This window comes from Electrona antarctica (genome assembly GCF_951216825.1).
Source record: "Electrona antarctica genome assembly, chromosome: 11".
NCBI classification, from domain to species: domain Eukaryota; kingdom Metazoa; phylum Chordata; class Actinopteri; order Myctophiformes; family Myctophidae; genus Electrona; species Electrona antarctica.
In genome coordinates, this window is record NC_136792.1 from 14,770,491 (window position 1) to 14,784,169 (window position 13,679).

At 42.5% G+C, this 13,679-nt stretch overlaps 1 protein-coding gene across 1 annotated transcript; it reads right to left on the bottom strand.

Moving 5' to 3' along the window:
• Positions 1–1,494: 1,494 nt before the first annotated feature.
• On the bottom strand, positions 1,495–13,417 carry parlb (presenilin associated, rhomboid-like b). Its single transcript, XM_079514165.1, has 10 exons — positions 13,274–13,417; positions 8,962–9,184; positions 8,355–8,495; positions 8,211–8,259; positions 6,905–7,000; positions 6,645–6,794; positions 6,254–6,324; positions 5,453–5,554; positions 4,932–5,029; positions 1,495–3,571 (listed from the first exon to the last, which is right to left on the bottom strand). The coding sequence occupies exons 1-10, from the start codon at positions 13,345–13,347 to the stop codon at positions 3,466–3,468; spliced, it is 1,110 nt and encodes a 369-aa protein (XP_079370291.1). The 5' UTR covers positions 13,348–13,417; the 3' UTR covers positions 1,495–3,465.
• Positions 13,418–13,679: the final 262 nt, after the last annotated feature.

A 13,679-nucleotide genomic window follows, 5' to 3' on the forward strand; every position in this document is an offset into this window, starting at 1 on the left:
CTGGCCCTGACCTCACAACACTCCATATTTGGGCATGCCTGACGGAGAACTCCATAAGCTGGCCTGTTCTGACATCCCAACACTCCATATTTGGGCATGGATGACACAGATCTCCATATATAGGAATAAAGGGACACAGAGACATATCCAATATTTATTTGTAAATACATTGTTCTATTTTGATTGTCTTGTTCCACTTCTGCTTTGGCAATGTACAGTAAACGTACGTTCTCATACCAATAAAGCTCCTTTGAATTTAATTGAATTGAGAAACATAGAAATCTGACATCATTCTGTTTCTAACACAAACATTAAATGCCATTAACAATAAATATATTGTTTAAACAATAAAGAGAATTTAATGTTTGTGTTGGCACCGTTTGTTTTACATCACCATATCAACATGAGTTAGACTTTAATATATTAGCGCCCCTCACTTCACACGGGTGTGATTTTTCCTCCTTTATTTACCCAGGGTAGTAGCTGAGCACCATTTGACCGTCAGCAATAACACTTCGATTCAATTGGCCAAGGAGGAACCGCATTGATTTGGATGAGAAGGTTCTTCAGTTCCTGGGTGCAGATGGTGACACTCTACATTGATTACACTGCTCTGGTCATCGTCTATGTTATTCTGCGTCTGTTCACTACCAAGTCCTCCTCCGCTGCAAGCTCAGGGGCAGGGCTTACTATGATCGGTCAAAACACAACATTCTCCCTTACTTCATTCCCTGGGCTATCTTCTGTGCACAGAAAACAATATTCAATGGCTCCCCATCTCCTAGTACAGTATAGTTCTCAACCATTTGTCCTACCCCAGAGTCTAACCCGGGACTATACTGCTGCTAAGCTCCCAACAGTAGAAGACTGTGGTTGTACTGGTCAGCTCCCAGTGACCAACAGTAGAAGACTGTGGTTGTACTGGTCAGCTCCCAGTGACCAACAGTAGAAGGCTGTGGTTGTACTGGTCAGCTCCCAGTGACCAACAGTAGTAGACTGTGGTTGTACTGGTCAGCTCCCAGTGACCAACAGTAGAAGGCTGTGGTTGTACTGGTCAGCTCCCAGTGACCAACAGTAGAAGACTGTGGTTGTACTGGTCAGCTCCCAGTGACCAACAGTAGAAGACTGTGGTTGTACTGGTCAGCTCCCAGTGACCAACAGTAGAAGGCTGTGGTTGTACTGGTCAGCTCCCAGTGACCAACAGTAGAAGGCTGTGGTTGTACTACTTTGACTTAAGCCCTTTGCTCCTCTAGGGTGCATAGGTGCCGTTGACAAATGTCCTCCATTTCACTCGGCTTTTAGCCGTTCTTTCGAGATCTCCCCAGTTGAGCCCACTCTCTGCCATTTCTGTCTCGATGCTCCTTCTCCAGCTGTTCCTGGGGCGACCTGGTTTGCATTATTTTGTGGTTGTATTGTACTAGAATCCCCTCAAAGACTCCACATTGAGAACCAGTGATATCCATGTATTATACATAGTATGAGTCAGTAGAGCAGTGGCTTTACATTAGGCTTTTATTTGGTTCAAATAAGAAACATACTTTACATTAGCTCTATATTAAACTTTACAAACAGCTCCCATCTTTCAGCTGAAAATAATTTGGAAAACATGTTGAAAGTGATGATGACAAACGTAAGAAAATCAATGCATAACAAAGACAAACTTCTCCGCTCTGGAGAAATACGATTTCATTATGCTTCAAAAAAGAAAGAAAGAAATTGGGCTGAACATTTACATGTCAAATACATATAAGTATATGTTGCTTGCTTCCGGTGTGCATTATATGATGCATATATGACCGAGCACTTCTATCCACAACTGGCTGAAGCACGTTGGACTGCCTTAGCAATGTGACGAAAACTCTTCATGGGGTGTGTAATTGATAGAAAATACGTACTTTTCGGTAGGTAGTACCTTGTGGGCAAGATGGCAGCATTGATGTGCATATCATCAATTGAGACATTTACATTCTGTGGTCAAGTAGGACACCTACTGGTTGACAAGTGATTCACCCTCATAAGTGCAATAAATCCTCAGCCCACACAGAAGACCCTGATTCAGTCCCAGGTTACTTGCTCATCATTTCGAGAACCCATCAGCAAATAAAGGAGAAACAGCGCCCTCACCAGTTTGTCTCGAGACTACTTGCTCATTAACACAGTCTGCAGCTTTACAGTGAAATTTGCAGGTTGCAATTTTCTTTTCTTTTTTTTACTTTTCTCTGCTTCTACCCGATATTATTTGGGATCCCTCCTAGTAAACCACACAGTAAAACCCTCAGTATAAATTGAACTAATGAAACTAGTACAAATGGAATCCAAACGTGGATGTAATCTGTCCTGTCCCCTACATTCCTTCATTTAATTCAAATGAATCCGCTAAGCTCTGGTCCAACATCTGCGTTAGATGCTTCCCTGTTCACCTCTAATAGGAAGGAGAAAAGAGTGGAGCCTCCCGTTGCGGTGCGTTGTAGAGGCACTGAGGCGTGTCAAGTCTGATGCGTTCCAAGCATCGGGTTCAGTACAGAATCGCCGCGTGTTGACCCCACTGGCAGCCATTTCACCCGTTACTGTAGCTTTTGCGAGTCAAGAACTCCCAACTTTGAGTCAAACTACACACCAGAAAACACCAGCACTGCAAAAGACAACATGGGAAATGGATGCATCGGCACGTGTTTCAGATGCATTGACTCTGATGCAGAGATGGGTAACCACCCGTAGACTCAATTCGGTCTGGCTTATTAGCCAGGCTAGGTAACCCAGGCTTAAAAGGTCCATTTGGTTCCATTTGTGCAGTCTCCGAATTAAGGGGAATCTTCAGATTTCTTTCCCCCCCGAATCCTGTTCATAATGTGAAGAGAATAACAAGCCTGTATTATAGTGTGGGAAAATATACCCTCATGCCTCCTTCTCCTGTGAAATGCATCTGGTGTTATTGGGAATAGGAAACCATGTGTTTGACGTCACAGACGGACACAGGTTAGACATATAGGACATCATTTCCCATCCTATATAATCTATGATCTCACATCAGAACAAGGTTATTGATTTAGGTTCAACATCTGCCAATTCTTTCCTTTAAAGTAATGTGTGAATGTGACTGTACTGTATGTGTGAAGCCAGACCTGAAGCTTGTGTGCAGACAAATCATTCCTATACTTTGATATATGTATGCTCTGAGGTTAAACACCCTGCTGTCCACGTTATCAATCCTTCATGGTGTGGCTCCAGATAAAAAGAAACAAAAGAAAAACACTAATTTATAAATACGCTGAGTCATAACATCCCTCCAAGAACGGGTCACCTTTTGATGACATCATAGCCAAGTACTGGTCTTCCCTTGACACCACTGTAGCTAAGGACATGTCACCTTTTGATGACATCACTCTCCTTCTTGGTCCTTTCCTCGTCAAGTACGGTATCAGTGCTGGTAGAGCCGGAGGTCAAATGTCTCTAGATGGGTGGTCCTCACTTGTCCCGGCCCCCTGACCCTCGTGTCCGCAGGTCATGCCAGAGCTTGACGAACGGCTCCCGGTTCTTCCAGATCAACTCATGACCGTACATAATGTACCAACTAGAGAGACACACAGACACACATTAAATACACGTCACCTAGAATGTCTTCTGTGAATGCGTGCGTGTGTGTGTCTGTATTCATTTGCTATAATACTCATGAGGGCCAAATGTCTAGTCCAAAAGTATTAGTAGAATTTGAGAAATAGACAGTGTGAGGACACTTTTCCTGGTTTTCACAAGAGAAGTGGTTGTTAACAAAAAGATGTTTAGGGTTAGGCAATAGAGCGTCGCAGTCCCGCCCCCTACCATGGCCCAGGAAATGAATCCCAATGCATTTTTCCCATAGACATTTCAAAAAGTATTTATTTAAAGATGGTTACGCCGCGGACAAAGCCAACTCGAGTCGTGACAACTCATGACAACACAAACAATATTTTGGACCAAACAAATAATTACAAAGAAGAAAAACAACAAAAAAAGTGTTGTAACCTTTTTTTTTCTTCTTTCTAATTATTTGTTCGGCCCAAAAAATTGTGTTTGTTGTCGATTTGTCACGACTCGAGTTGGCTTTGTCCGCGGCGTAAACGTCTTTAAATAAATACTTTCTGAAATGTCTATGAGGAAAATGAACGGAGAATCATTTCCTGGGCCATGGTAGGGGGCGGGACTGCGACGCTCTATTAGGGTTGGGATTAGGGCTATGTCTCCCTTACAGTATACATAGTTGTGTGTCAGTGACGCTTTAAGACATAGACCCGCCCATCTCAAGAAAAGCAGTGCAATCAAAGCTTCTGCAGCAACACACACACTACAGAAAATCATATCATGAGCACACTTACATAAACACACACTTTTGCCTACACATGCACACAGGACGTAAACGTAAGCCATAGTTCACCGTCATGAATCATGTCATGATTATGATTATGTCATGCGGCGACAGATAAATGTTGGCGTTTTAATATTATTAATAATTTATTATCGCTAAATCGCTTTTCGTTCTGTGCAAACTACAACAAAAAGAAGTGTTCACGAGACAATTACAGTTACAAGGCTTACCTTTTATCGGGGACGGCGACAGATAAATGTTGGCGTTTTAATATTATCGCTAAGGTTTTAATATTATTATCGCTAAGCTAGCCAATAAGAGGGCAGGCGGGCCGCATGGGGCGTCACCAAGGGCGGGTCTATGTCTTAAAGCGTACGTAGAAAGAAATCACGCGTCAGTGACGGGCACAAAAAAGCTGATCTAAAATTTGAAATTTCTCAAAGTGTCGACATAGTGTGAGCTTGTATTTTTTCAGCTTTAGGGTTCGACTTAAAAATAGCAAATAGTTTGTACAAAATGCCAGTCATAAAATTGTCATCCGAAAATGTTGGTGTCCTCACAAGAATAATAATACAAACGTGTTTCTTACATGCCAAACAGCGCTCCTCCTAGATGAGCAGCGTGATCAAAGAACCTCCAGCCCAACACCACCCCTACTGTATCAACGGCCATCATGACCTTCAGAGCCTGGAGGAGGGGAGGACACACACACACACACACACACACACACACACACACACACACACACACACACACACACACACACACACACACACACACACACACACACACACACACACACACACACACACACACACACACACACACACACACACACACACACACACACACACACACACACACACACACACACACACACACACACACACACACACACACACACACACACACACAAAGCCCTGAGCACTTGTTTCCACTGTGGTCCTGTGTATTCAATTCAAGACATATCAAGACAATACTATACAAGAAATCATATAGGAGCTATAAGTATATTTACAGAAAAACAGTGTTTTGTGTGGGGGGTTCTTTTGGCACGCTAGAAGACTTGTCTAGGCCCAGTGGCAAATTGCAGTCAGACAGAGTACTAACGTTTCCAGCAGAGAAGGTGAAGTCAGGTAGGAAGATCAGAGCCAGTTTGGATTCTGGCATCTTGGTACAAACAGCAGCCAGGATGGTCATGATGGCTCCTGACTGCACGCACACACGCACACAGCCACACACGCACACACACACACACACACACACACACGCACGTGTTAAGTACCAGCTGTGTATCCAGTGTGCACCAAGTATGTGTACCAGGTGTGTGTCCAGGGTAACAGGTGTAGTATGTGTACCAGGTGTGTGTCCAGGGTAACAGGTGTAGTATGTACCAGGTGTGTATCCAGGGTAACAGGTGTAGTATGTGTACCAGGTGTGTGTCCAGGGTAACAGGTGTAGTATGTGTACCAGGTGTGTGTCCAGGGTAACAGGTGTAGTATGTGTACCAGGTGTGTGTCCAGGGTAACAGGTGTAGTATGTGTACCAGGTGTTTGTCCAGGGTAACAGGTGTAGTATGTGTACCAGGTGTTTGTCCAGGGTAACAGGTGTAGTATGTGTACCAGGTGTTTGTCCAGGGTAACAGGTGTAGTATGTGTACCAGGTGTGTATCCAGGGTAACAGGTGTAGTATGTGTACCAGGTGTGTGTCCAGGGTAACAGGTGTAGTATGTGTACCAGGTGTTTGTCCAGGGTAACAGGTGTAGTATGTGTACCAGGTGTGTGTCCAGGGTAACAGGTGTAGTATGTGTACCAGGTGTGTATCCAGGGTAACAGGTGTAGTATGTGTACCAGGTGTGTGTCCAGGGTAACAGGTGTAGTATGTACCAGGTGTAGTATTGTGTGTACTCACCGCTCCTAGTGAAGGACCAAACCTCCCTGTCGCTGTTTTACTCATGTAGCTGGCAAACGTAGAGATCACACCTGATGACAATAGAAAATAACGAATGGAACATAAATATCTCCGCTGTCAGGCAGAAACCAGCCAACTCCAAAATGAAACTTGGTGTGTGTGTGTGTGTGTCTGTCATATGACCCGGCGGTGTGTGCACCCAGTTCTGGGTGTCCCTGGAACAACATATTTTCAGATGGGGGTCGGCGGCCGAATACATATCATTTTGTGGGTCCTTGACGTGAAATAGTTTGAGAGAAACATACTGCAGGTCTTTCAGAAAACTGTCATGATTTAGAAGACATTTGTAGAATCTGGTCTCAGGTATTAATGGCGACATTGTAAAGTGTACCTGCAGACATGTAGACAGCCATGAACTGCTCTCTGCCCAGCATGGTGACCGCAGAGTTGGAGAAGCTCCACAGAACATACATGTTAGCAGCCAGGTGGAACGCACTGTGGTGGCTGAACGCTGACAGCACCATGGGACTGCACACCTTCTCTGTAACACACACACACGATCATTAAACAAAACGTGTAAATGATAAATTAGTGCGTGTGTGTGTGTGTGTGTGTGTGTGTGTGTGTGTGTGTGTGTGTGTGTGTACTGACTAGAAGCAGGGTTGGATGTGAAGTATCTGAACATGGTTTGTTGTAGGGAAGGAATTCTCCAAAAGATTGACACCAGAATGTTGGCTGCTATGATGCCTGAGAGAGAGACAAAGCAAACACATTCCAAACATTAAAACACAGTCAACCGAGGTTGTTATTGTTACAGTAAAACCTAAACGATACTGAATCGATATTTCTTTTATTATTATTCTTTTATAAGTACACGTATTGTGTACTTACAAAAGAATACTAATAAAAAAAACACAAAAAGAAAAACACAAAAAAGAAAACACAAAGAAAATATGTTTTTGGGGGGGTAGATATGGAATCTATGTAATATTTATTTTGGCTGTGCCAGTTTGTTTTTGAATATCACCCCTGACAAATACACCATATCATAATCAAAAACTAAAACTAAAATAAGAATTAAGAAATATATAAATAAAAAGTAAGCTAGCAAACCCACACCTGGGTAGAACTAATCTAAAATTGAAAGCAGTCTAAACTAATTAATTTAATGAAAAACTAATGAAATATGCAAAACTATACTGTAAGAAGTAAGAACCTTTCAGTGAACCACCTTTCATCTAAAAACTCTCTCATTGTCCAGAACCATACTGTGTCCTCCAAAAAGCCTTCATTCTGAGATGATCGATTACAGTAGAATACGTTAAGAGTCTCACTAGACAAGCACTTAAAGTTTCATTTATGTTCCGTCACATGACGGCAGCATGTAGATCCATTATTTTTTGCCATTGCGACAATGTCAAACTACGACATTATAAATTAGGCTTAAGTGGTGTCCTCGTACTTCTCGGACCTAGAACTAATCATTTGTGACCAAATTTGACTGAGAGCCTGCCATCGCGCAAAATCCAGCTTTTCACCAGAGGAGAAAAACTTATTTTTTCTTTTTTTCAAAAATGGGTTAATAGCACAGGCAGACTCTTCACATACTAGAGCATGTCTTAAATAAGTGTCAGCGCTGAAATCGACATGTAAATATGAATTAAATGCTTAAACATGTAGCTAGGTGTAATGTTAGAGACCACAGAAGTGAACCTTTCAAGCCTGTTTTCTCAACTCGCGGTTTTCTGCAAGACATTACTCTATAAGTAATTTACATTTCAAAGAACCCCAGTTTGATAGGCATTAGGCCACATACCACCATCCAAAATTATTACTATGGTGCAACTCCTAAAGAGGCCTCTAACGGACCATCGGACAGATAACGTCACAGACAGACAGACAGACAGACAGACAGTCAGTCAAGTCAGTCAAGTCAGTCAGACCGACAGAGACCTACCAGTAGCAGTCCGCTGGCCTTCACTCAAACTATTCCACCATTGGTTGACCTAAAACATAATAAACAGCCAGTGAGCCCAGGAACAGGACGACATTATATCATTGTAAAAACCGAGGGTGACATGGTGTTTGGAGTCTCACTGACCTCTTTGCGGAGGTCTCCTTGCTTGCTCGGCCGTCGTTTGTTCAGCCAGTCTGTCATGGACTCGTCAAAGTAGCTCTGGACCCGAGACTTCAGCGACTCGTACTGCCAGATGGCAGCCGCACCGAATGAACACCCTGTAAACTGACCTGGAGTTAGGGCTGCTGGGCAGTACACATTAAATACAGTATAGAACTATACAAGCTCCCAGCGCGTCACTTCGTGCCGCGAGCTTGTACATCTGCTATTTTTTTTTTCAATCTTGAAAGTGTTTTTTATAACACAAATCTTCTCTTCTGGGGGCCGTCCCTGTCGCAAAACATTTTCAGATGGGGGTCCACGGCCAATATGGGTACATGCGATTGGTTCGACGTACCAACAGTCCGACAGGCATTAACCCAAAACCCACACCTAACCTCACAGGAAGCCGTTAGTTTTAACCTGCCACGCATGTCGGGACTTGGGAGCCACAGGTGAGTGATAAGTCGGCCACGGGTTAGTTGTAACTGGCCACGCATGTCGGGAGCGATGGTGTTGTGTTAGTATGTCTAGCCAACATAACTACTGCTCTAAATTAGATGAGCACAAACTATTGGATATGTCCTCCTACCCCTACAGTGAAGACCAGTGGTTTGACCAGTGTAGTGAAGCCTCTGGTGTTGAAGCTACGGGTCCGGGGGGCCACAGGGGGGACGGCGGTCCCTTTGTGGTGGATCAGATCCTGGGTGGAGTGTGTCTGGGTCTGGGAGGGGCCTGGCTCCTCCACTTTCTTCACTTCTGGCTTCTTGGTTGTTTTCTTGAAGCCACATCTCTGCTGGAAACAGTGTCCCCACCTGGAGACATACAGAGTACAGACACAATAAATAGGCTATCTTAAAATGTTTTTCTTTTTTCTTGAAGGGGCATGTTTTGCACAATAAGTCTTTTCATTATGTCTGCCCACGATCTCTTTGATTCATACAGTAGGCTACGTTTGTTTACCTCAGTCACTGATACTAAATCTGATATTTTATTTTTATTTTTTTCTATGAACCTGTGACTATGAACCTGTGACTGTTATAAAACGGAAATAAAAAGATTTTGAAAAGAAAGAAATAGGCATCTTTATAAATACTAGTCCATATATATTCATTTTTCACACAATGTCCGTCCGGGGCTATGGGACCCCGACTACAGATCCTGGCATGAAAATAGCCTTGTTCCCAGCCTTTTACGACCTGGTGACGACCTAATGTCTGTATTTCCCCCGGAAACTATCTTTTCCGACCAATCACAAATGTACTTCCATGTAGACACTCAAGCAGCTAGGTCATGCCCAGCGTGGGGAGAACATATATACACCACTACACAGCATAAAACTTCTACATCAATACCCTGCACATGCCAATGGCAAAATACATGTATTGTGAAAGGGCGTTTTATACCTTTACAACATACAAGTTACAACAGAACTGGTGAGCGTGTCATAAAAACTACATTTTAACAAATACTGGACACTTTTTTGAAAAAAATCTTCCTTCTTATATAATAATAATACCTGATCGTCATGTTTTAGTGTGGAAAAAAATCACGGCGCTCCAATTGTCTGTCTCATATGCAACTAACTATAACAATGCAGTTTGTACTAGTGGAAAATCCCTAGCCTGGCTAATAAGCCAGACTAATATCACACAACACTGTCGCGGTATATCAGTCTGGGCTGGCTCCACTTGGATTTCATTTCCCGGGGGGCGGGTTCAAACATTTTCTCTTTGACGCAATTGGTCAGAGCTACTGTCAGTCAAAAGTCTCAAGCATTGAACGTCACTGTACCAAAGCCCGCCCATATTGCATACCGTGTCCCGATTGGTCCGACCTGTTCTCGATTGTAGGAAAGAGGCGTGCTACTGAGCCTCGCCAGACCGAAATCCGCTGGTAGGCAACTTTTTTTTGCCAACGGCTGATTCGGTCTGGTTTATTAACCAGGCTAGAAAATCCCCACTTATCAATTAATTGATTCCTGGTTTAATCAATCATTTGCATCCCTATACTTGGAAAACACATGGTACTTTAAACTAAAGCTGCACTATGTAACTTTCCTCTTCTACCCTGGATTTGAACCTGGTTTCCCAATTAAGTGCTGACATTTTTACCAATGAGCTAATAGCGTCGGATAAGCCGAATACTGGACAACTCACCCCGGTGAGTTGTCTTCACTTTCTGACATGTCGGGGTGAGTTGTCTGTACTTTCCGCTGGGGCGAGTTGGGCGAGAAAGTACGGACAGCTCACCCCGAAAGTCCAGACAACTCACCCCGGTGAGTTGTCTTCACTTTCTGACATTGCGGGGTGAGTTGTCTGTACTTTCCGTGGCACCCATTACAGTAGGCCTAATTCAATTTCGGATCTAACTATCGGTTCCTACAGACGTGCGCAGTCACGGCTAATTATTTATTTATTTAACAGTAAAATCCGGTGAAACACGTAAGTAAGGAGTAGAGCGTCTCTCTCTCTCACTCTCTATGCAGCATTGAGGGGGGGGTCGTTTGTGGATAATGTTTGCGCTTCAAAGGCAGAGTCTCACGGCTGTACAAAGTTGCTAATTAGACTGCACTCCCAACGCACGCATGATCAATCACAGTTCTAATAGGCCTACTTATACTGACTGAATTACATCTGAATAGCAAAGCAATATTGCCACCCCCCCCCCCCCCCTCCCAACAACGATGATGATATGGCTACTGCTAGTTATACATTTGCATGTGAGAAATTACAAGTGACCTTATATAACCATTCAGCCATCTGGAGTAACCAAATTAGGAGGGGTTCAGTTCACATTTCTTCAGAAGTTTAACACACACACACACACACACACACACACACACACACACACACACACACACACACACACACACACACACACACACACACACACACACACACACACACACACACACACACACACACACACACACACACACACACACACACACACACACACACACACACACCTCCATTTTGGCAGGAATATGCTTGGAAGATGGAAACAATGTTGCACATTCATCTAATCATATGGGTAGGCTACTGGGTAGCCTACATACAAACAATAATGTTTGTATTTGTAAGGTTTATTAAATGTATGAATTTGACCTTGACATACTTAAAGGGGAATAGCACTCATTTTCGACATTTTACTGTGTCATAAATATATTTACATCTGTAGCCTATATTGTGATTATGCTATCATGCCTTGACTTAATTATACTTATATATTATTGTAGAAATTGTTGTTGTTGTTGTTGTAAAGTTCTGAAAATAGATAAATATGTCACCATTAGTTCTAAATTCACGCCTTTTTTCCATTACTGGATACATTTTTCCCTTTATTTATTTAGTTCTTTATATGATGATTTCCTGTTTTCATTTCATAGAAGTGTATATCTTTACGTCTGTAAATGTTCTGATAAATTTAAACCGAATGACCCTAATGTAAACAAGTCTTTTTGGTCTGCTTTTGTTTGAAATGTACCCTAGTGTGAAATAACATCATAATAATGTATGATCAATCAATCACAGTTCTAATATTCAGTAAAGTATTATTGTGCAATATTCAGTCAAGTATATAAAAGAGCTCAAAGGCTACATATTCAGTCAGACAACTCACCCCGAAAGTGAAGACAACTCACCCCGAAAGTTGCCGAAAGTGAAGACATCTCACCCCTGAAAGTGAAGACATCTCACCCCTGGTGAGTTGTCTTCACGTTCGGGGTGAGTTGTCCTGACAACTCACCAAAAGAGGCAAAAAAATAAGCCTATCTCACAGAATTTCCCCGCCCCCCTTAATACGCCCCCTTTCGGGGTTAGTGGTGATAGCGTGACGTCACTCCATAGACGCTACATGTTAACAGAGGTAATTTAAGAAGTCTACAACTTTTGTTTTCTCAAGGTAAGGTTTGTTCTATCTGTTCGAGCTGATTTACCATCTTGTTTGCTTCATAATAATATTGGTCTGTCACATTTTTACATTAGAAAATGTACTTAGATTCTCCAGAGAAAGAAACGTGTAAATGCTAATGTTAATGACACCACTATTTACCGGAAGTGGGCGTGAAAAGCGGGCTGTGAGATAGGCCTATTGAATCTTGACCATCAAACTTCGTGTCAGATCCCGTGTCTAGGTGAGACACAATAGCAGGGAGACAAAATACAACGACCCCAATTAATACTCCATCATACAGATTGGACAAAAATAAATAAACCAAAGTTTTGACTCTGAGGCTAACTCCCCCTACTAGAAGATAATCATAACATAGCAGTGGCTTATACAGTATACTGTCTATATATGGAGAATGTCACCTGCTCAGTCATCATGGGTTCATATATCCTATAGTTCATGGCAGGACACTAAGGACATACTGTAAACTATACTGTAAATACCGGTACACAACAACTGGCTGGCACCCAGCCTACTGTGGCTGTAGACAGTAGAGGTGAGGACATAATATATCACATTCTCCTGGATGATTCTTATTCTACATACACTTTAATGAGACGCTTCATATGAGACATCTCAGTTCTCGTTTCTGTCTTTAACTTATCACAATGTTAGATCACATTCTGAAAATACCAGAAACTACACCGTGTCGAACTGTCTAGGTCTGGGATTTTGTTTTGGATCATCAGACATTTTCACTGACATGGTCAAATAAAAAGAGTCAAAATAGGGAGAACAAAGTTAACATATTAAGCCCTATAGCTATGCTTAAAAAAGAGCAGATCTATAAGCTCACAATGCGACGCGATGCGACGAGTTGTGATCTTGTAGAGCTGCTATTCTCAAACATTTTCACAACATATCCCCCTGCAGTGGCATGCCGACGCCAGGGTTGAGGTGGTTAAATGTAAAGATAGTAACGCTATTAAATGTAACGTTGCGTCACCTACCCTTGTGTTCCCGTGGTGTTATTGAGAGTTTGCTGCTTCAAATTGAGCCTGAAAACACAGCCTCTCCACGCCATGTTGTCCTGACCTGCTTGCTTTAAACTGTCTGTAGTCTGTCACTCCCTTCACATCCGGGTCAAGTTCAACAGACAACAACACGCTGCTGCTGGTGAGCTTCTCGTGACGTAGAGGGACTACGACATCTAGTGGACAAAGACAGGGAGTGCACCGACAGAAATTAATATAACAAACAAAAACACCACCACCACCATAGATATATATATCTATGACCACCACCACCACCACCATCACCAACAACAACACCAACAACAACAGCAGCAACAACAACAATAATAATAATAATAATAATAATAATAATAATAATAATAATAATAATAATAATAATAAT

Bases quoted from the DNA above. Each gene is read 5' to 3' on its own strand.
- parlb (XM_079514165.1), bottom strand. From the start codon at position 13,347: ATGGCGTGGAGAGGCTGTGTTTTCAGGCTCAATTTGAAGCAGCAAACT. The intron at 8,496-8,961 runs GTAGGAGGACAT...ACTCCAGGTCAG, and splicing joins CACTGGTCTTCACTGTAGGG to TTTACAGGGTGTTCATTCGG. The intron at 7,001-8,210 runs GTAGGTCTCTGT...TCTCTCTCTCAG, and splicing joins AGGCCAGCGGACTGCTACTG to GCATCATAGCAGCCAACATT.